At 34.7% G+C, this 23361-nt stretch overlaps 1 protein-coding gene across 1 annotated transcript; it reads left to right on the top strand.

The window, feature by feature from the left end:
• Nucleotides 1-3329: 3329 nt before the first annotated feature.
• Nucleotides 3330-23281, top strand: LOC118267024 (integrin alpha-8). The gene is made up of 25 exons (XM_050703288.1): nt 3330-3526; nt 5546-5710; nt 5958-6086; nt 6773-6837; nt 7186-7345; nt 7752-7937; nt 8268-8350; nt 8588-8818; nt 9167-9275; nt 9716-9931; nt 10263-10360; nt 10797-10881; nt 11525-11652; nt 13074-13155; nt 13570-13696; nt 14359-14548; nt 14922-15082; nt 15496-15571; nt 16016-16099; nt 16666-16801; nt 17496-17580; nt 21368-21491; nt 21968-22039; nt 22277-22321; nt 22532-23281. Exons 1-25 carry the CDS (start codon nt 3520-3522, stop codon nt 22625-22627), a joined length of 2940 nt encoding a protein of 979 aa, XP_050559245.1. The 5' UTR covers nt 3330-3519; the 3' UTR covers nt 22628-23281.
• The last annotated feature ends 80 nt before the right edge of the window (nt 23282-23361 follow it).

Here is a 23361-nt window from a genome sequence, read left to right on the forward strand (position 1 = left end):
ATTTTTACAGTCCGTCTAGTTCTTATGTTATGAGACAAGAACATAAGTTTATGTATGTCTTTACCGACAACATTTACACCTGAATTTGCGGAAACAAGCGTTTAATATTAGTGCAATTATTAAATTCCTTGTAAACATTAATTAAACAACGATAACGACATTATACTATGACGTTTGGGAATCCCTGTTATTATTGAAAATTATCCTGTAAACATTTTATTCAATTGGGGTTTTTGTTTCAAAATATTAATTAATCTCTCAAGAATAGTTCTGTTACTATAAATTCTTTATAAAAGATAGAGATAGCATTATCTTTAAATACAAATTAAAATGAGTAGCGTTTCAGTATGTCAAGCTGCTATCTTCAAACAATCGGCAGAGCATAGATATTAAGGCCCGAAAAGGTAGAGGAGGTCTCTTTATATAGAAGTGGTGTCAGTCAGTGGTGAACTATTGCTGTCACGGACTGTGGATAAGGTCTAGTCAGTCTAATCAGTTAAAGTTATCTTCAAATTGTACTATCGTGCAACGTGTCGCAGTTTCGATAGTACGGAAAAGCTGTATCATTGTGTGAGTCTGGCTGTCATGTGTATGTAAAATTGGTGTTTGTAAAAGCTCCCACGAAACAGAAGAATAATTTCAAAAAAAAGTCATAAAAAAAGAGAAAGATGAGCAGGACTTAAAAAAAATTCTCCTCAGTCTGTAAATAAATGCATTCCATTCCGTCATAGCTCATCAACCATAATCTAAAGTATGTAAGGTGAAATAGGTATATACTATAATTAGCTATATGACATCAACGTTTTAACTATAACAGTTATACGGAAAAATGTTTCATTTAGTCCCATTTATTGTACCAACAACAACAATGGTATTTATCCAATGAGACCTACGTACACAGGTCAATATAAATATTATTTTCCTTAAAGAAACTGACACATGTTTTTGTATAAAATATTAACTTTTTACCTGTTTTTTACACATATAAAACTAACTGACCCTGCAAACTTTATACCGCTTCAAACATTATATTCTCACCTTTTAACTTTCCCTGGACTTCTTAGGATTCAAGACAAAAATTTGCCAAATTGTCCAACCGTTCTCGAGTTTTAGCGAGACTAACGAACAGCATTTGATTTTAATATATAGAGATATGTATATACATAAATGTATAGTATTTTAATACCGACACCTTTTATGAAATTGTAGATTTAAAATTTGCTTTTTTAAAATCATGCGAGATGTTTTTTGACAAAAATAATTATTCAAATCGGACCAGTAGTTCTGGAGATTAGCGCGTTCAAACAAACAAACTCTTCAGCTTTATAATATTAGTATAGATGAAGAATGACAAATAAAACATGTTGCAGTCAGAGTGATTATAATATGTTTTTTACAAACAAACACGCTGTAACTACTAAACGGATTTTGATGAATTTTGGTATACAGGCAAGGTATAAGCTGACTTGGGTGATAGGATTTTTATCCCACGGGAACACCGGAGAAGCCGCTGGCAGAAGCTAGAATCTATACATATAATAAAATCGTAGAAAAGTGCTGTCTGTACATTGAAAATAAAAATAAAAAAAATAGCAGGGGTTATTGTTATGTCGATGTCGAACCCAAAAATGTAATTAACTTTTTTTTTGTCTGTTTGTCTGTTTGTCTGTTTGTCTGTTTGTCTGTTTGTCTGTTTGTCTGTTTGTCTGTTTGTCTGTTCGTCTGTGCGCGCTAATCTCAGAAACGGCTGATCCGAGTTGGATGCGGTTTTCACGAATATATTGTGGGATGCTTAAATTTACATTTAGTGTTTGTTTCATGTCAATCGGTTCATAAATAAAAAAGTTATGTCAAATTAAAGAATCACGTCGAACATTCTATGCTTATACCATTAATCTCCGCAACTATTTGACGGATTTGGTTGAAATTTGGTACAGATATAGTTTAGAACCTTAGAAAGGACATAGATATATTTTTATTTCAAAAATCAAAAAATAAAAATAAGAAATAAATTATTTATAAATAATTCTATGTCGATCGTTACACGACTTCGGTTCATGTTATTGTTTTAATTCATCGAAAAAAAGTAAATAAATAGTAAAAAGGTATGAAAAAAATAATATCAATATAATTAAACTTTTAGTACAAAGAAAATGCCCGAACGGAGTATAAATAAATAATCCAAGTTGTCTTTATCCTCGATAGATGGCGTTGGGATCGAAATAGATCGCGCTATGGTTTCGTTACATTCATTTGGTTGGGTATCGGCCGAGCGCTTCGGTACTATCGTAGAAAAAGTGTATTATCAGTCGTATGATTATTTGTCTGTAGTGGTCCTGCTGTTTCGTATATTCTAAATTGGTTTCGTTGTATTTGTCAATTAATAAGTTTATTTGTTGGGTTTTCCTGGTTTTTTGGTTAAACTATTTAACGTAGGTTTAGTTTGATATCGATTATTAGTAGTTACTGTAGTTAGTTTTTTTAATAAAATTGTAAGTCTAATTTATAAATTAATTAGATTAGATTTAAGTCGTTTCTTTTAAATTATTTAGTTTAAGCTTGGTTATTATAGCATAGAGGATAGGTTGTAATATAGTTTCTTTTTTAATTGTTATAAATTCGTAATTCGTAGCTTTCTTTAGTTTTAAGTTAGTTTAAGTCCGTTTTTAAACTATTTTTTCAATGCCCTAAGTGAGTATACATCTATTAAATTCAAACGCAGAGCTCATTATGTTGATTTTTGAAGAGTTCCCTGGAATATCTTCCACATCTCATTTTTGAAGAGATCCCGCGAGATCGGGAACTATGTGGTTAAAACCAAAAATTTGCCGGAAGTCACTATTCCACGCGAACGAAGTCGCGGGCAAAAGCTAGTAGAATAATAATATCGTAACTAAACTAACACTTTCTAACACTAAACTAAGGCTTAAACTTATTACCATAAACAGTAGATAATGCGAAACTGTAAATATTTCCGAAAGGAATAAATATCAGTCACAAATTCAACTAATTTTACCAACGATTCAAGTACCTCATTAATTTCAATGCATAACTTACTGGTTGGTTTGTTCGAGCCGGCCAATCAGAGCGTCGAACGAGCTCTCATTTCGATTACTTTAAACATAAAGCAAACTCGTACTCAGGGTACAAATTTCTTAACAAAATAATAAAAGAGATAGTGATTTAAATCAGAGTAAATTAACAGAATATAGTTTACGTTATGGATGCGTTATACATTAATTCAATAAATATCCTGTCAATTTGAGGAAGTATTGAAATAAACTTGTGCCGGTAACATACAAATTAAAGCGAGGTTTGTATGTTTTCCCGTCACATTCATTATTACCGGTCCTTACAGGTTTGTCCGTTCCGTATAAATAAATAAATATTAATAATAAATAGCTTAAAAACAATAGTTTTTGTGAAATTCTCTTGTAATATCTAATATGAAGTGCTACAGTGTGGTTTTAAATTATAAATTATAGTTGTGTTAAGGTTGTGAATAAATAAAGGAACATTATGAAAGGTAAGAGCTTTAATTTTAGTATTTAACCGTAATTTTCTGAATCTATTCTATTTTTTCTGTTCCCTGAAACTATAGCATAATAGGGTAGATGCCTAATTTTTATTTTAATATCCGTCTTTTACATTATTTCAAAATATTAGACACTTATTTTTAAACAAATACTTACGAAGGTCCGATTTGAAATATTGTGTGACATAACTTCTAAGTACATTTTATACGTAGAAATGAGGTCTGAGATTGTCGTCGTTTTATCTAAGTATTGTTATCTTATATAATAAAATTAAAAAAATACGTTGGTAATATTTTTTCATTACCTTGCAGACAGACTAAATAGATTTTTAATTTTCATACCCCGTCATCATCCCTATTATACATATAGTTTATTTTTCGTACTTCATAATTCGCAATTTACTAGTGAAGTGGTGATTCCTCTGATATTGTACATAGGTGTACTTGAGTAATGGTGATGACTCACCTTCAGACGAGTTAATTTAGTTAATTACGCTTTGACTTAATTTTGTTTACTGATCAGTTTTGGATATCACGCATAAATGATATATTTATGTAGTAGTACCTTTATAATTATGCCGTCATGTGGATTCAAATACACTTATCCTGTTACACAGAATGCGTGTTGGTTTCCACGAACTCCGGTGTTCGGTGAATAAAAAATGGAACATCCTGTATTCTCAAAATATTATATTTATATACCAAAATATTATATTTTGTGGATAAATTTTGTCGTCACGTCAAAAAAAAAATATATAGGGCATGATCAAACTGGTGATTCAGATGGCAGTGGCCACTTAAATTCCTGCTGTAAATTCCTAGTTAAACTTGTTAAAGTGAGATTTGACTTTGACTTCCATTGCACTATATAAAAAATATTTACGAAATAACACTGAAAAAGAAAAAATCTACAAAACTATTAGGATGTGACTAATACTACGTATATCTATAAATAATATTTACGAAATAAAACTAAAAAATCTACATAACTAATAAGATGTGATTACTACAACAAATATGTATAACTGAACAGGGAAAAATATAATTTCCTGTGCATAGAACGCGGAATTAGTTTAAGTATGCTAAATATATAACACGATACTTTTGTCATTTTAACGGGAAACCTGGTACATATTTCTAAGAAACTATTACGTACACATATTAATCATCTAAACTGAATATTATTAAGCAAACGTCAGTAATTGGCATTAATCAAACAAACCATAGCACATCCTAAAACAACAGCAGCTCCATCTCACGTTTAAAAACTGTTTTTTTTAATGGGAGAAGCCTAATCTCAGCTACCACCTCCCATACCGCTGCGACTCATGTAAGCCAATATTTACAGTAGATACAAACATGAAAACACCGGAACACTGAAATCCGGCGCGTCCTAGGGAAATGAATGACTGTCTTGGATTGGAACGAAATAAATCAGAAGATATTATTAAAAACTGTTTGTTTATTAGAATTAAATAATTTCAAATAGTTCAATTGTTTCCTTAAGACTGGTTTCAGAAATTATAACACACACCTTTTCATACGAGTCCAACTAAAACGATGTACCCATTACCTACCCAACGAAAAACTGTAAAATCCCAAAAATTCTTAGTGATTACACTAAATGAGAGATTGATCAGACTTTTTGTTCAGCATTGCACTTCTTTCGGCTGATGGAAATAGATTTTTGCATTAATCATTATGTTTTACGTCGTGTGTCGTCCTGCTTATAAATATGAGCCTCTAGCTTGGCTTAAAACTGTCGAGTTGAGTTCCTTGTCAAATAATTATTTCAGTAAGCCGAAAAACATAATAATTACTTTATATGCATTCCATATAGATAGGTGTTATCATATAAAGTTAAACCATATATAAGAAACAATATGGCACATATATTATAATAAATAATAAACAGGACACAGCATAAAGAGGTCAGAGAGATTTGCAGTAGGTACATATCAAATTAATTTAGTATGTCTCACAAAAGTTATAACTTATACATTTTTACAGATAGAAAAATGTTAAGAATACTGACATTGGTCGATGTCGTACAGTTAGCAGCTGCTACGATGTTCTACCACGAACCTTCCAGTGTAGTCATCAAACCTGAAGATGAAGTTTCCAACTCAGACTTTGGATTCTCATTTGCTTACAATAGCAGATTTGGGGGTTTATGTAAGTTCTTGTAATATTTTTGATACTACAGATGAAACTTTTGAAGAAATAACATTGATCACATGAATACACATCAAGTTAGGAAAACCAATATAAACTGACCGTTGCCTGTTAAGAAAAACCATATAATGCGAGACTACGATAAATTGAATTTGTATAGCTTATTGTTTGTATCACCTAAATCTTTTCGTTTTACTTGTATCACCCTTTTACATGGGACTTATACATTTTTATGATAATTTTACAGTTGTCGGTGCTCCAACAGAAGAAAATATAGGAAAATTGTACAGTTGTAATCTAGATGCAGCATTTGACAAGGAGGAAATTACTTGCAGGGAATTCTTCATAGCAGTAGATGAGCCAGAATATGAAGATGGTACGTATAATACCCATGTGAAAGGCAATGTTTTCCGAGTTATACGTACTTTCTAAGATTAATTAGACATCAGTAACAAACGGTGAAGGAAAATATTGTGAGGAATCCTAAGCTTGTAATTTCTATTAATAAGTTTGAAATCGTCAACCTGCGTTGAGTAAGCGTGGTGATTAATGCTTAAACCATCTCTGTGTGATGGCCGCTTATATATATGTAAGTATAGAGTGTTGATATTATGTGTATAATAATACTTTCCCGTTACTGAGTGCCTGACTTACTGAATGAGATAAAATCATTGAAACTAAGAAGTTTAAATTTAGTATGTACGTTTCTTGTGAAATGTGTGGGAGCACCAAGAAAGAATTTGCCTAAATTCCATGGGAACTGTAAACACAGAAATCGCCTATTTGCGCGTACCAAGTCGCTAGCAGAAGTTAGTTTATTGTATGGGACTGGTTCGTTAGTCAAGGGGATTCAAATATGGCCTCTATGGTACCCAAAAAGTTCAAAACCTATTAAGTGTAAATTACATCATAACTGGTGAAAAGTAGGATTTAGGTGAAAAAAAATCTTCAGGGTTAAAAAGATGAAACTCTATAGTTTGTTCATATTAGGTTTAGTCCCAAAGCAACTTTTAGTTTAAAGTGTAAGATAAAAGATATTGAATAACAATTTCTTTTTCTCAGATCACTGTCCTAATCAACGATTTTACTTGGGCGCGTCGATATCCGCTGCTTTGGATTACGTCTATGTAAGTACGGGTAACATATGTATTGTATTTAAAAAAAAAAAAAACAATGTAATACTAAAAACTACTCAGTCATAAAAACTTAACAACAGCTGTGTTAGTTCTTGCCATGAAAGTAAGCGAATTTTAATTTCGCACATTTCCGAAGATTTAATATAATCATTGTAATCATATCAGTTGTATTGCATTATTGATTGGCTGATGTGCAACATTGATTCCTGCACCGAACATTTTTTAATGTATTTCATTGGCATTCTGGATTTGAGCCAGATTAGATATTCACATGTTTAAGAATATTTGGAAACGTACCCACGACATAGATGAGAATAATGTATATATATTTTCTTTTAGACTTGTGCCCCTTTATGGACAACGAATTTCACAACATCAAATGAAGAAATAAGAGACGTTTTTGGAACATGCTTCGTATATAATAAAAGTGTAGGTTCGACTCGATATCAGGGTACCTTAGAAAGATACTTGGACAAAAAAATTTCATTGACAGAGACTAGTAAGTATAATAATTAGCTTTATCACTTATTTCTTTTAATGGAGGAATGATCGAATAACTTTTCCTACCCTGGATGAGGTGAGAGGGAGTGCCACTTACTCACTCTTACTGATTAACATCTACCCCTTTCCAACTTCTGCTCCGAGCCAGGCCGCGGTATGGCATTGTCCTTGTCCCGAAACCCTTTTTTATTTTTGAGGCGAGGATTGAAGCATAATTTAGTCAGTAGGACTCCAATATTAAGACAATAGCTCATGATTATGGGATTCTAGCGAGACTCAAAATTTACGCTAAAGTCTATATGTATGTTAAAAAATTATGGACACTAGGACATGTTCCGATAATGGCGATAATAAGGGTGACAAAGATTATGGTATACTTTTAAAAAAATATGTATGTCTTGCAGCTCTAATCACAGGTGGAACTGGATGGACTACTTTAGCAGATGACACAAATGGAGTATTGCTTACTATAAAAACTTCACTGCAGGGAGACATTTTATATACACCGTTGTCGAAACCCACAGATGAAACCAAATCTTTAGCGGCAAATCAAAGAAATCGTATATTTTTAGGAGCTCATTACAATATAGGTAAGAATAAAATTCAATAAGAATAAAAATAAACACTAACCATTGCAAACTAGGCTATAGGCTGTTGTGTGCTGGGTTTGAACTCACACAACAATAATATTCTGTGTGATCTACCAAATATGGTCCCGTGTCTAGATAATTATTATCACGACTGAAAATTTTATTTTATATAAACTACTTTTGGCGCTCTGATTGGCCGGCTCGAATGAACTAACCAATAAGACGTTCGAACGCGGTCTCGTTTTGATCTCGTATAACAAACTTGTACTAAGCCTCCTGATCCACCATTATTACCTATTTATTTTCAAGTAATAATACATTTTTGTCCAGGTTATGCTGTCACCGCTGGGAAGTTTTTTTCAGATGTTACAGAGTACGCATTCAGTATGGAAAGTGCAACTATGGAAGGCGAAGTGAGTACAAAGTTTATCAAAATAAGACATTATATACAGGCTGTTTGCAAGGTCGATGCCAAGTCCAAAGAGGAAATAAATATAATAATGAACCCTAACATACATAAATAGCCTATTTGTGGTAAAAAGTCGTCTAATGACTTTTCGCACCTTTGCCTTTGATGAGGCGAGAAAGATACATAATAGCGTAGATACATAACCATCGATGATGATGATGACACAAATATTCTTTTTCAGATAGCATTTTTGAAATATGTTCCAAAACGAAATGTACTATCATTTAAATACAAAGGCCGTAACGTGTTGACGTTGGTAAATAAAGCAATCGGCGCCATGTTTGGCTCAGCTCTAAGTGCTAAGGACCTCAATATGGATGGTCGAGACGAGCTGCTTGTGGGTGCTCCTGCATTGTCCGATGACGAATGCTATGAATGTGGAGCTCTGCACATCTATTTGGGAGGAGATCCGGTAATTGATGACACAATTTAGCTTGAGCTTATATTACTCAGCAATGGAAAATTGATACTAAAATTGTACTTGTACAATTGTACTGCCGCCAACGTGTAGCGGGTTCCATTTCCGCACAGAGCAACTCTTTGTGTGATCCACAAATTGTTGTTTCGGGTCTGGGTGTAATGTATATGTGAACTTGTATGTTTGTAAACGCACTCAGGATACAGGAGATAATCCTAGTGAGGGGCAGGGTGTTTCTTTTTTAAAAAAGTCCTTCTTTCGAAATCAACCTTGACATTTTTGGTAATATTTAGCACTTCAGTAGAAACATTTTCTTGTCTTAAACTATTTTGTCATTCACAGGCTACAATAAACGATCGGAAAAGACAGCGAACAATACTGGGTACCTCTACCTTTGGCCGATTTGGATCTGCAATAGTCGCAAATGATTTAGACGGTGATAACAAATCAGGTTAATAACAATTTTCCTTTACCAATTAAGATCTTAATAAGTTCTGAAAAGATTCTACTTGTGGTTTACACGGAACAGCCATCTTCTGATGGTGGTTGTTCCATGTATCAATAAGATATAAGTAAAATTATGCATGGTCTGGGTTCCGATCATCGAAATCGACCTTCACAAAACTTTTTTTATGGAACACTCCGGTAAACGAACAGGCGTATCACCTGATTTTGGATTGTTGGGGAATTAGGGATTGAGAAAGGGAGAATTGGGCCTCCGGTAACCTCACTCACACAACGAACCACAACGCAAGCGTTGTTTCACGTCAGTTTTCGGTGAGGCCGTGGTATCACTCCGGTCGAGACGGCACATTCTTGCAAAGCATGGTACTCCCACACTTAACCTCCAAATATATGAAACAAAACCTGAACATCCTAATATTATTACAGAAATAGTAGTAAGTGCTCCGTACGAGAATGATGGCCAAGGAGCTATCTACATACTATCAGGTCACGAAGTCTACAACGTATTGATGAAAGTGCAGGACTATAAGCTCATATTGCTATCAGACCTGAAGCTGACGCAGAGAATCCAGAAGAAGGAATACACAACACTTGGGTTCAGCCTCCAGTTCGTTGAAGATATTGACGTCAATGGGTGTAAAGGTGAGATACTTATTATCTTCTTTTTTATCAAACTGAACGGTGACTTTGCACTGCACTTTGACTCCGAGGTTGTCGCGGTGGCTAGACACGAAGCAACTCTATGCGTGATCCACAAATTGTTATTTCGGGTCTGGAATTTGATATGTATGTGAACTTGAATGTTTGTAAACGCACCCACGACACAGGAGAAAATCCTAGTGTAGGTAAACGTTTAAAAAAATTTAAGCATTTTTATTATCTGAAGGCGTAGACAGGATATTCACGTGTAAGATCCATTTTCATCGGAACCCTTAGTTTACGGCAGTGCGTTAAAAAAAAGTTTCATTAACAGAATTGGTAGCTGGATCGCCGAGTACGGGCAGAGCGGTGTTCTTCAAATGTGTCCAGAAAATCACCGTGACTTTGTCCAGCAGTCTAATCGGAGAACAGGTATTACTCACATTGCTAGTACTATACAAAATTGGAAAATTTAATTTTAAATAGTGTTTTTGTACAAGTTTAACATCTAGTACGTAATCTATTATATAAAAATAAGTTGGGTTTTACTTCGTGACGCCATTACTTCAGAACGCCTTTTGCATTCGTTGGAAAGGTCTTGGGCTCCGTGAGAATTATAGCAAAGAAAATTCAGGAAAAAAAATCCAAGGGAAAAGCAGAAAAACAGGGAAAATCATTAGTGGTGAAACGGAGTTCACCGGATTTGCTAGTTGTTTATAGTTTTTGTCAGCGAACCCAAAAAGGAATAACATTTTTTTAAATATGATTTGTAAATATCCTAAAACTATGTCAAGTCATTTTAAAATATTTTCATTGTATTAACAAATACGTAGTATTTAACATTTTTATTTTCACGTTTCGCCAACAGATAGTAAAAGAACAAGACAAGGAATTTGTAGTGAATGTCTGCGCACGAGTGCAACTACCTGAGTACCCATTGGACATCACTGCATGTAAGTTATGCAAAATAATAAGCGGGACATGATACAGCTGCCGCATTAGCACTATGGATATACAGCGTGTACAGTTTAAGACTGTACATTGATAAATTTAAACAATCTGACCCTTTGAAACTGACATTTCCATCCCACCTGTATCATGTTTCCTATCGAAACTTATTAAATATTTTTTTTCTGTGGGACACGCCGGTAAACGATCAGACGTATCATCTGATGGTAAGCAATCGCCGCCGGCCATGGACACTTGAAACACCAGAGGCGTCACAAGTGCGTGGCCAGCCTTTTGGGGGTTAGGGCTTTAAGAGTTAATTAAGTAATTCAATTGTTTCACGACTGCATAAATGCACGTATGGGCTGCATGGCCTAGTACTTTATGTTTTTCTTTTTATATAAGTATTTGCTATTTTTTTTGTTTTTACCTGCCTACAAACTTTCTGTTTTCTCTTCTTTTGTAAAAAAATGTATTTTGCTTTGTTCTGTTTTTAAATATGTATTTTATCGGTAATATCGATGTTTCTGAGTCATGTAAGGGGCCAGTAGAATATCAATGCGAGGCATAGGAGAATAAATGAATTCTCTCTTTCTTTCTTTCTTCCTTTCTCATTAATCTTACTATTTTTTATTCATTTGTTAACAGATATAGCGGTGTCCAACACCATCATTGGTGAGGCAGCAATAATTCCTAATCCAGAATTTAAATTGGACATTACCTGTGAGGCCTGTTCAAGGGACAGATCGCTTTGTAGAAACGTCACTGTGCAACTGGTAATTATGTTTTATTTTCTATGTTAAAACCTTGATTTTAGGTAATACATAAAGAGATAAAACTTTTTTTATGGTATAAGCCGGTAATCGAGCAGACCGATCACCTGATGGTAAGCAATCATCGCCGCCCATGGACATTTGAAACACCAGAGGCGTTACAACTGCGTTGACAGCATTTTGGGGTTTAGGAATTTAAAGGTTGTTTGGGAATCGAGAATTGGGAAGATTGGGAAGGGGGGTAATTGGGCCTCCAGTAACCTAACCACATTTGGAGCAATAGTTTATTAACTGGCACTGAAGTTGTAGAATTCAAGATGTAGAAGCTATACAAGTTTGAAGAAGATTCATCATTTTCATACATTTATTTCTTTTAAAAGCGCTAGGAAGCCCCCAGCAAGACTTTACACCAGTTTTGTTAAAATACCACTTATCTTTCGTTGGTTACATAACGTCATAAAAGAACGAATTATTCAATTGTTTTCCGATACATTGGTTTTATTGCGGGCCTCTCCTGAAGATATCAAAAAGTCGTAGAATTAACTAAGTGGGTTCGAAGTCAAGAAATAATTCGATAGCTAGGTATCGTTAAAATCAATAGGTACTACTTGACTATTCACATAAACTGTATTTACATGCGCTTAGTATAGTGGCTACTGGTATATATAAACAAGTATTTGACTTATAATTCATCTTAAACTAGCTACTTTTGTGCGATTTCACTAGCTCTGCTCGGATCCTTTTGATCTTAGCGTGATGGTTTATGTCCTATAGCCTTCCTGAATAAAATTTATTCCTTTTAATGAACTATCCCACATTATAAGAATTATTCAAATCGGACCAGTAGTTCCAGAAATTAGCTCGTTCAAACAAACAAAGAAACTCTTCAGCTTTATACACACACACACACACACAACGTCACGCCTTTTATCCCCGAAGGGGTAGGCAGAGGTGCACATTACGGCATGTAATGTCGCTATACAATGTACACCCACTTTTCACCATTTTGTGTTAAAGTCCCATGTAATAGAGGGTGAGCCTATTGCCATATCCTGGACACAATTCCAGACTCCGTGCTACCACTGAGAAATTTTTCGAAAATCCGAAAAAAGCCCAGTAATACTTTGCCCGACCCGGGAATCGAACCCGAGACCCCTTGTTCGGCAGTCGCACTTGCGACCACTCCACCAACGAGGCAATCGAATCTTCAGCTTTATATAATATGTACAATGTACAATGTACAAAGTATAAGAAATAATAAGATATTTTTAGCACAACAACTGTAGATATACTTTGAAACTTGACTAACATCATGAAATGTATCTAGTTTTTTCTTCGGTCACATATTATAATCATTAAGTACCATTTTTTCTCAGCCACAATTAAACTATGGTAAAATGTTATTTTTTTACATTTCATTACAGCAAGACAAAGAACCTGGTGACTACAAGTTCCTTTCTCATGCAGAGATAAGAAACGATTACTTGATGCGTCCTAATAATTCAGGTTAGCAATATTTTGTTTTATATTCATGGCATAATTAAGTCAATCAAGCGATTCAATTATTTATTTATCGATAGTAGGGTTAGATTTGTTTAAAGATTACAATAATGAAGAAATTTCGTACCCCGGAATCGTTAATTCAATTTGACAACATAAAGAAGTTAAATAAATATTAACACTACAGTGGTTCACAAATCGCACGATGCGCTGCTTCGTAATTGAAAGAGATAACTCTTTAATAACAAGCTGAAACGTAGATTGTTTCGTATAAAAAATAATGCTCATAATCAATAATTTATAATATATTTACTATTATAATCTTCAACAACCTCCTATTAAAGCCGTGGTAGATACATTTAGAACACCTTATATAGATTTGAGACATTCCCAACTCCATTTATTGTGATACTTTCACAGAATTCAACTCTTCATGGGTGCTAGGAGGCCCTAACAGCAAATGGAATACCAGTATAGATGTACCCCGACACTGCAAAGGAGATGATTGCATTCCCAACCTGTCCATGAAGCTGTTATGGTCAGGCAGGTAAGAAATCAACTCCTCATTAATCAAAGCATTTCAAATCAAATCAAATCATTTATTTGCCAAAACATATGTATCTATACATATACACGTAGGTGCATGTATATAAGATGAACAATATAAGTTTGCACTTAAGACATGTTTGCCACTCGTCATGGCATGCAAATTTCCAAGTTTCATTAAATCTGCATACTTGGGTTGGAATGTAAGATCGTGCAGTAAATTTCTTTATTTCTTTTCAGTTGCTTAAATACAATGCTGTATAGTCCACCAATTACCAATATTAGTCTTACCACCGTACTCAGATGTTTTTGGAACAAAACCATTACAAAGGAATAATTTAAGTAATCATTAAATATCTCTGAATACTGTAACAAAACATTATTTTGAAATTGTCTATAATTATATAAACAACAATGTTCTATTTTTAACCGACTACAAAAAATGAGGTTCTCAGTTTAACATGTGCGTGTGTATGTTGTTGCGTTTGACCGATTTACAGAGTTAGGAGAAGGTTTAAGGATATTGCCTACCTCATTTAAAAAAATGGAGGCGGTAAAGAAAGTCAAAAGCGGTTCCCTTTTTAAAAAAATGTTTTCTTGTTAATCACTTTATATAGGCTAGGTCTTTTCCAATTCGTCAACTAATGTCATTTTTTTTTGCAGTAAAAATTACACGGTGGGATCATCACCCAATGAAACTGTGACGATCAATGTCAGAAACGATGGGAACGCGTCCTATGATTCCTGTGTTTGGGTGAAAGTGAGCGGGGCGGCTCTCAATCGAGGCGACTGTGAGGACTATAACGGAGGATACAAATGTTATTTAGACAGACCTATGAGGAGGGAGACTAGTGTAATGTTGATTTTATTTCTACTTTAAAATGCCCTCTAATATAAGAACTCGCAACGGGATATTTACCATGTTTTTCAATTTTTATGAGTTTCCGATATTTCAGCACTGTTGCAATCGGATGATCATGATCACGGATTAACTGGAATTGAAAATCTTGCCCTCTTCTTTAATTTTCAAAAAAAATAATTTGCTCAAATTGAAATTAAGATTATCAGTATAACTGCCTTGCTTCGACAATGGGTCATGGGTATAATGGGATCTTTTATATACCCTAGATTCCAAAACAATGCTTTTCCATTTCGTCTACCTGTATGTCTATTTCTAAATAAATAACTTATTTGAAGTAGTTAAATAATGTTTATTTCATTTCCAGTGCACGGTAAACTTGCTCCTAAACATGACCACGGTTACCAATATACAAAAAGAGCTAGAGGTCCAAGTGAAACTGTATGAGATATGTAACCAGAAACTGATCACTACTGACCACATCGTTGTACCTTACACATTAAATTCAACCGACATTTCATTGAGTGGGTGAGTTTTACCGTATCTATGTATATCTTTTTATGACTGCGTCGTTAGTTGATAAGGTATCTCGAGCTCGATTCCTGGGCCGAGCTAAGAATTGTTGGGCTTTTTCCGGCTTTTTGAAAATTTCTCAGTAGTAGCACGGGTTCTGGGATAGTGCCCAGTATATGACAACAGGCTCACACTCTATTACTTGGAACTTATAACACACATGGCGACAAGTGGGTGTATATTGTACAGTGGCATTATGTGCCGTAATGTTTACATCTGCCTACCCCTTCGGAAATAAAGGGCGTGACGATACGCCATACACCTATATTCTTTTTATATAGTTAACATTCGAGTGAAATTACTAAAAGTTGTGATATTATTATTTTTTTGTATTCTTGAGGTAATTATATGTAGATATTCTTTTACAGTTATGCTCACAAGATGAACATCACAGACAAACAAATCAGAGATTCTAATACAGTGTATGATGACCATGAATATGTGGTAAGTAAATATTACAATGCACAGTTGGAACGGTGGTTGGGCATTGGCTGCCGTGCAAAGTGCCGTGGGCTCGATTCCCGCACGGAAAACCTTTTGTGTGATGCACAAATTGTGGGTTTTGGTCTCATGTGCAGGTGAAATTAATGTTTGTAAACGCATCCACGACAAAATCATAGTTGCCCCAGAGGGCAATCTACTCCCTAATCCCCCTAATCACAGTTGCCCGGCAACTTTAAAAAAAATACGTATTATGTATAACTATGTTAATAATAATATACATCACAGAGTAAATAAAATAGTGAGTAACAATGAAAATATCCTTGAAATTATTCGAAGAATAAAAGAACTGAACTGGTTGTCGTACTATTCAATTTTAGAATCATTTAATATAAAAAAAAAAAATCTATTATTTGTTCACTAATCCTGCTATTTTAACCAATCCAGATTCAAAACCGCGGTTTCATAACTTGGAAGAAAGTTAAAATAGATATTAGAATGAATAAACTTGAATACTTGAAGTCTTTTAATGTAAGTATACTTGATTTTTTAATCATTTAACCCTAAAACCAATAATTTACTTAGTGCTAAAGCTCTAACTGTCGAACTCAGAGTCGTTTAATGATCACTTAAATTATTCCTCAGTAACGATTTTCTTCCGAAAACAATTGCTAAGGACTGGGTTAAGTAACCATTAAATGACTCTGAGTGCGACGGTAAGGTTCTGATTTTTTAATCTATACTTGATACTTAATACTTAATACTTAATAATATTATAAAGCTGAAGAGTTTGTTTGTTTGTTTGTTTGTTTGTTTGTTTGTTTGTTTGAACGCGCTAATCTCCGGAACTATTGATCCAATTGGAATAATTATTTTTGTGTTGGGTAGTGCATTTATCGAGGAAGGCTATAGGCTATAAAACATCACGCTATGACCGATAGAAGCCAAGTAGCGGGTGAAACCGCGCGGAAGTAGCTAGTGACAGATATATTTGCATGTCAATAGTCTATGGTAATACTAACTTGATAGTGAATATGAAGACAGGAGTGACGATATAATATGTGTATGTAAGTTCGTATATATTTTTATTTATACAGATATTAACAATGGATTTCGGCGAATGCGCACGGAAAGAAGATACCAAATACATTGTCCACCACTGCATTTTGGACATAATGCCAAACTCAACACAAGTAATCACTGGCACAGCTGAAATAAATGCTGGCAAACTAAGTAAGTTAACTAACTAAATTATCTAAAAATATCGGATTACTTACGTATATACGAGTAACTAGATGTACTGGGAAAAGCTCTACTAGTTTCGGGTAGGTACGGGTTAATTTAGTATATCTCAAACACGACCATATCTTGCCTTGGTGGGGTCTTGTATAAAAATTTGTTGGGGCCCCCTTTTTTTTCTTTTTTTTTTTGAGGTGAGAAAGTCATCATATTACTTTTCGCGCCCTATCTCTAGCTCAAGCCTCAAAGAGGGAACTTACCGATTCTATAACAGCGAACCCATATTTGGGGCCCTTATGACGACGTAAATTTTTCTAAAGATGCTGCGAACTTTTGAATGCATGTTTTACACGAAAAAAAGGAAATGGTCATTTGGACTTCTGTAATTTCTGAATTGAAATAAAAAATTGGGACGTATTTATTATTTGCTTACGCAGTCCAGAGCCTACTATGATCAACCACGGTAGCCCGGGCCCCGTATAATTGATACGGCAGATAAGGCGCTACCTACGCCCCTGGTCTGACAATAGTTATTATACAATTGTATAAACAAAGAAGTATTTTTCATATAAAACATCACATTATTTTCTTGTAATATTTTAAAACTAAACTATATACGATAAAAACGAAATATTACAAGTGAAAACTCATTATACTCTTAATTAAATTATTATGTTTTCTTTTTCAGACAATTATTTGGTCAAAAATAAGCTCCTGACTAATTCTACAAGTACATTATATTTAGACGAAAGATTATCACCATTAAGTACTTTGTGAGTATACATTAATTTAATACTATACTAGAGACATAACTTCAGACCACCACATAGAGCCATCATTCAAAATTGGTTTACATCAAATAACTTAGTATTAAATGATAAAAAGACAAAATGTATTAGATTTGTTTTGCCAAATGTTAAGACTAACCAATGCGATGTATTATTAAATAGTGAGAAATTAGAATTTGTAAAAGAGACTACTTTCCTAGGAATCACTGTAGATGACAAATTGCAATGGGGTCCCCACATTACATCGCTAGCGGACGATTGAGCTCTGCAGCTTACGCTGTCTGGAAGATCAGACAGCTAACCGACATAGGCACGGCAAGACTAGTGTATTTCAGTTACTTCCATAGCATCATGTCGTATGGCATTTTGTTGTGGGGACAAGCTGCTGATGTTGAGTCTATCTTTATCCTACAAAAGCGCGCCGTCAGAGCTATTTACAACCTAGGTCGTCGGGAATCTCTTAGAGAAAAGTTTAAGGAGATCAATATTATGACCGTTCCATGTCAATTTATTTATGAAAATATTATGTATGTTAGAAAAAACCTACATTTGTTTGCGAAAGTATCTGACAGACACAACTATCAAACTAGACATAAGGATAGATTAAGTCAACCATTTTTTAGATTGTCAAAAATAAGTAAGTCATTTGTGGGATTCTGTGTTAAATGTTATAATAGAGTTCCAATGGAAATTCAGAATCTGAATGAATCAAAATTTAAACTATGTATTAAAAAAACGTTATGTAGACAAGCATACTACAAAGTAAATGATTATATAGAAGATAAAAATGCTTGGAGGCAAGCTGGTCCGGCTCCAGAGGATAACTAATAAAACGTAGTAATAACGGGTGTCCCAAAATTAACGCAAGATTTGAATTTGCCCCCATTTGTGCAGTGAAATGTTGGCAACCCTGAAAAACAAGCAATTTGACAGCTAACAGTATAGGGTTATTAAAAATGGAGCGTTACATGATAGAACAACGTGTCTTCATTATTAAAGAATATTTTAAAGACATTTCCAGGTCGTGTACTCTCTCGTGTTGGTGATCAAAATTGGCCTCTTAGATCGTATGATTTAACACCATTAGACTTCTTTTTATGGAGTTATTTGAAATCACAAGTATGTCAACAAGCCCACAACCACCCGTGCATTAAAGGAGGAGATTCAACGCTGCATCAACGAAATTCAGCCACATTTATGCAGAATGGTCATGGCAAATTTCAACAAAGCCGTGGAGGCCATTTGTCCGATGTGTTATTCCATATATAACCCTATCCTATGTACTTTACGAGTCAATAAAAATATAACTATCAAAAGACTAAAAAAGCCGTTTTCTATTTAATTCAAACCTTGCGTTAATTATGGGACACCCTATATAACCATGTTATTTCGATGTGTTCTGTACTTTATACAATTATTGTAAACTAGCTTCCGCCCGCGACTCCGTCCGCGCGGATGTCGGTCTTCGCGTGGATGTTTTATTTCTCCATTTTGAGTAACTGTGACAATGACATCTTATAAATATCTATTGGACCCAAATACGGCGAGGCCCATAATAGTTAAAGAGATCCCTCTATTGAGTTACAACTGTTGACTCACGTTCTGTAGTATAAAACTGAAAAATTAAGATTTTTTTACGTATTTTTCCAGGACAAAAATTATCCTATTTTATGCCCAGGATAATAAGGTATAATTATACCAAGTTTCATCGAAATCGAACGATTAGTATTCACGTGACGCCTGAACATACAGACAGACAGACAAAAAAAAATTTAATCACATATTTGGGTTTTGTATCGATTCAGTAACAACCCCTGCTATTTATTTTTACAATATTTTCAATGTACAGAATTGACCCTTCTACAGATTTATTATAATTATGTATAGTAGATATAAATTCATTTAGGTTGGATACCTACTTACTATTCCACCGCAAACGAACGTTATTACTTATACTAAATTTGCTAACTTTCGCTTAATCCCGAAAATATCGAAAATACCGGATTACCGGTATTGGTCTGGAGCCAATACCGAAAATACCGGTTTTGCTTCAATGATCCGGTTTTGTGACCCCTTTTTTTTCAGGGGGGAAAATCATCCAACGACTTCTCTCGCCAGGGCAAAGCGAGAGGGAGTGTCAGACTCTTAATGACTAAAAACCACCCCGTTCCTTCCCCTGCTTGTCGAGCCGGAGCCCCGGTAAACCCGCTAGGTAGTCCGCAGCTCCGGGTTAAGCATCAGCCCTACTGGGCCCCATCTGTGGTGGTCTGATGGCTCTTTGAGGCGCGCGCGGAACTCAACGCGCCGCGGAACGCAACGCGCCGCACGCACGGGTTTTGCGACCCCTAGATTCAGTATTCACGCACGTTGGCTTATTAGCGTAATTCATGTATATCTTTGGTGTTTCTGTACCGATTTCCATGATAATTTTTTTATTAAATAGGTAATAATGTTAACATTTTTATTAGGTATGAATGAGAGTGTTCTAAACGTAAGAGTAGACATATATAATCAGAAAGCCCCGAACTGCTAAGCTATCGGGAGTTATACGTGTTATTGTGAGTCAACCATAAAAGATAGACATTTACTGTCGTGGAATATTTTTTAAACAATTTTAAGGAGAACATTTCCGTCATACATGATTTCTGTGTAGCTTTAACCATTAATGCTGCACACGCGACGGAAGCTTAAAAAATGGAGTAAGTTCTCCTGTTTTCCCAACATTTCCCTTCACTGCTCTGCTCCTATTGATCGTAGCGTGATGAAAAGTATACTATAACCTGCCCAGGAGTATAAAGAACAATTGTACAAAGTTTCGTTGAAATCTGTCGAGTGGTTTTTGTTTCTATAAAGAACATACAGACAGACAGACAGACAGACAGACAGACAGACAAAAATTTTTCTGATTGCATTTTTGGCGTCAGTATCGATCACTAATCACCCGCTGATAGTTATTTTGGAAATATATTTCATGTACAGAATTGACCTCTCTACAGATTTATTATAAGTATAGATGTGAGAGCCCTGTAATTAACTGAAATCAAATTAGACTAGTAGAATGCATTTATGTCAGCTTGGAGTTGTCATGCTCACTCAAAGGTCTCATTGGCGGTAGCACGGGCATTGGATCGCTCGATTCCCTGCAACATGGTTGAGTTGGGCGGTGCTGGTGTACGTGTCATGTTCGTGAACGGGCGCTGTCAACTGGGACTGGTCAGCTCCGGACTGCATTAATTTTTATTGTCCTCTAGGTTATTTTCTTTTTCTGTAACTTTGACTGTATATTAGTTTTACATTTTTCTCACATAGCTGAAGTAATCGAAACAACGTAACCAAGAATTGTATTGTAAATCTGATTGAAAAAGAGTAACCTATGGAGTTTCTTGCTCGTTCTTCTCCATAGGAATCTACACTTTGGAACGAGCAAATAGCTTCACTAGAGGACTGACCGACAGACAGACGTTATTAATATTATTATATTTGCTTTGACGTTCAAAAGTGCCTTCCTGGTCTATTTGAAATAAATGATTTTGACTTTGACTTTGACATCGGAACACCACAGATGGAGCCCAGTAGGGCTGATGCCGACCCGAAGCTGCGGACTACCCAGCGGGTTACCGTGGTTTTGGCTCGAAAAGCAGAAGTAGGAACAGGATTTCGTTAAACGTAAAGCTAGTTCTCAAGTAAAAACTAACTTTTACTGAAGTTTCACACCTCCAAGAAGTATAAAACATTTCATGACAAAAATTAAGTAAAATATTATTATTTCCAGGGTGAACAATGAAATCCCAATAGTGCAAGAAATCACGTTAGGTAGTAACAAACTACTGATTTCTTTGATAGCACTTTTGGTAGCGCTTATACTATTAGCGATTATCACATTTATTCTCTACAAGGTAAGTTCATATTTATAATTTTTTTTTTTTTATGGAATAAGCCGGTAAACGAGCAGACGGGTCACCTGACGGGAAGCAATCGCTGCCGCCCATGAACACTTGAAACACCAGAAGCGTTACAAGTGCGTTGCCGGTCTTTTGTGGGTTAGTAATTTAAGGGTTGTTGGGGAATCGTAGTTTGGGAAAATTGGGAAGGGGGTTAATTGGGCCTCTGTTATCCTCAATCACACAACGCAAGCGTAGTTTCACGTCGGTTTTCTATGAGGCCGTGGTATGACTCTGGAAGCAAAATACTCCACACTTAAAAAATATCTTTTAATGTCATCTCGAAAGAGAGAGACAAATAGAGAGAGAGAGAAATTCCAAATTTTATTTTGTCTGATCCGACAGTCTAAACCAATACCAAGCGGTCTTAGGTCTCTTAGTAGTTGTACTTGCGACCATTTAACTAACTAACCATTCACTATTTGTTTCAGTACGGATTCTTCAAAAGAAAACAAAAGAAAAACCTTCTAATTGCTAAAGAATCGATAAGGAGACAGAGTATTGTAAGTACTCATTTATTTTTAATTTATAGTTAATCAAATAGCTTTCCATAAAAAAAATATGTAAATTGTATGTAAATGTACATATCATCATCAACAGCCTTATAATTGGCCACAGCTGACCAAAGGCCTCTTGTCACATGGACAAGATTTGAGCATTAATTTCCACGCGTGCTCAATACGGGTTCGCATGTACATTATTTATTATATGTTTAGTTATAAAACATGTTTTTATTGCAGAAACGAAGTAACCATGCTTCCGCAATAGATGGACCGGCTGAAGGTGTAAGTATAAACCCATTTATTTATTAAATTTAAATAGATTAAAAAAACCCAAACCTGGTTATTTGTTTTGGACAAATTTAGTAATTGGCATTAAACCTCCTTCTTGAGCACAGACCAATCTAATTTTTGGTATAAACTCTTATTCTTGATGACCATGCACATTAAATCTGTTTAACATAAAAATATATTTATGTATTACTTATTTTTCAGTTACAAATGGAAGTGGACGATGACTCTCCCTTTGATGAGCCTCAACCAGTGACCACTAATGACAACGTAGGCTTAGTTGAAAACAAACCTAATTAACTATAAGAGAAAACAAAATAACTGATCACACTACTAATATTATAAATGTGAAAGTTTGTTTGTTTGGATGTTTAGCTCTTTGTCCGTCAATTACACTGAAACTCTCGAACGGATTTTGATTAAATTTGGTATAGGATATTTTTTATCTCACGGTAACACGGGCGTAGCCGCTTGGCAGAAGCTAGTAATTTATAAACAAAAACAAACCAGTACTTGCGTTTAAATGAAATTATTTATTTTGCCACGGTCATGTAACTAAAATGTAAGAAACATACGAGTACCTATATTATAGTTTTTCAAATTATCCAATCTTATTTTTATGGCCTACAAATGATTGGACAGTGATCTGTCTGATTTTGATGAAATTAGTTTCGTCTCAGATTTTTTCTGCGTATATTTATTGTTTTTTCTTACATAAAAAGCTTCTACTAACAATAACAAACCCAACAATAAAATTAGCAGAATCAGATCAGTAAAATTTGATTCCTTCCTGAGAATGATTAAATTTAGAATCGTTACCTATTTATGACGAAGTTGTAAGTTTGTAATATTATTTTATTTTATCAAGGTATTTTATTTAGTATATGACTGGAATTTTGAATATTTGAACACTAAGTGTTGATAGTTACTTATAAATTAAAGTATTTAAGAAATTTCTTTTCTTTTATTTACCTTTTCCTAAAAGACTCTTATTAGGTGGCGGTGGTCTTCTTATTAGGTATATGGCAGTCTTC

This window comes from Spodoptera frugiperda, chromosome 23 (genome assembly GCF_023101765.2).
Source record: "Spodoptera frugiperda isolate SF20-4 chromosome 23, AGI-APGP_CSIRO_Sfru_2.0, whole genome shotgun sequence".
Lineage (NCBI taxonomy): Eukaryota > Metazoa > Arthropoda > Insecta > Lepidoptera > Noctuidae > Spodoptera > Spodoptera frugiperda.

What these genes read in the sequence shown, in the direction of transcription:
- LOC118267024 (XM_050703288.1), top strand. An exon ending in GCAGTCTAATCGGAGAACAG is followed by an intron (nt 10,361 to 10,796) that starts GTATTACTCACA and finishes TTTCGCCAACAG; the next exon opens with ATAGTAAAAGAACAAGACAA. An exon ending in GAAACGTCACTGTGCAACTG is followed by an intron (nt 11,653 to 13,073) that starts GTAATTATGTTT and finishes ATTTCATTACAG; the next exon opens with CAAGACAAAGAACCTGGTGA.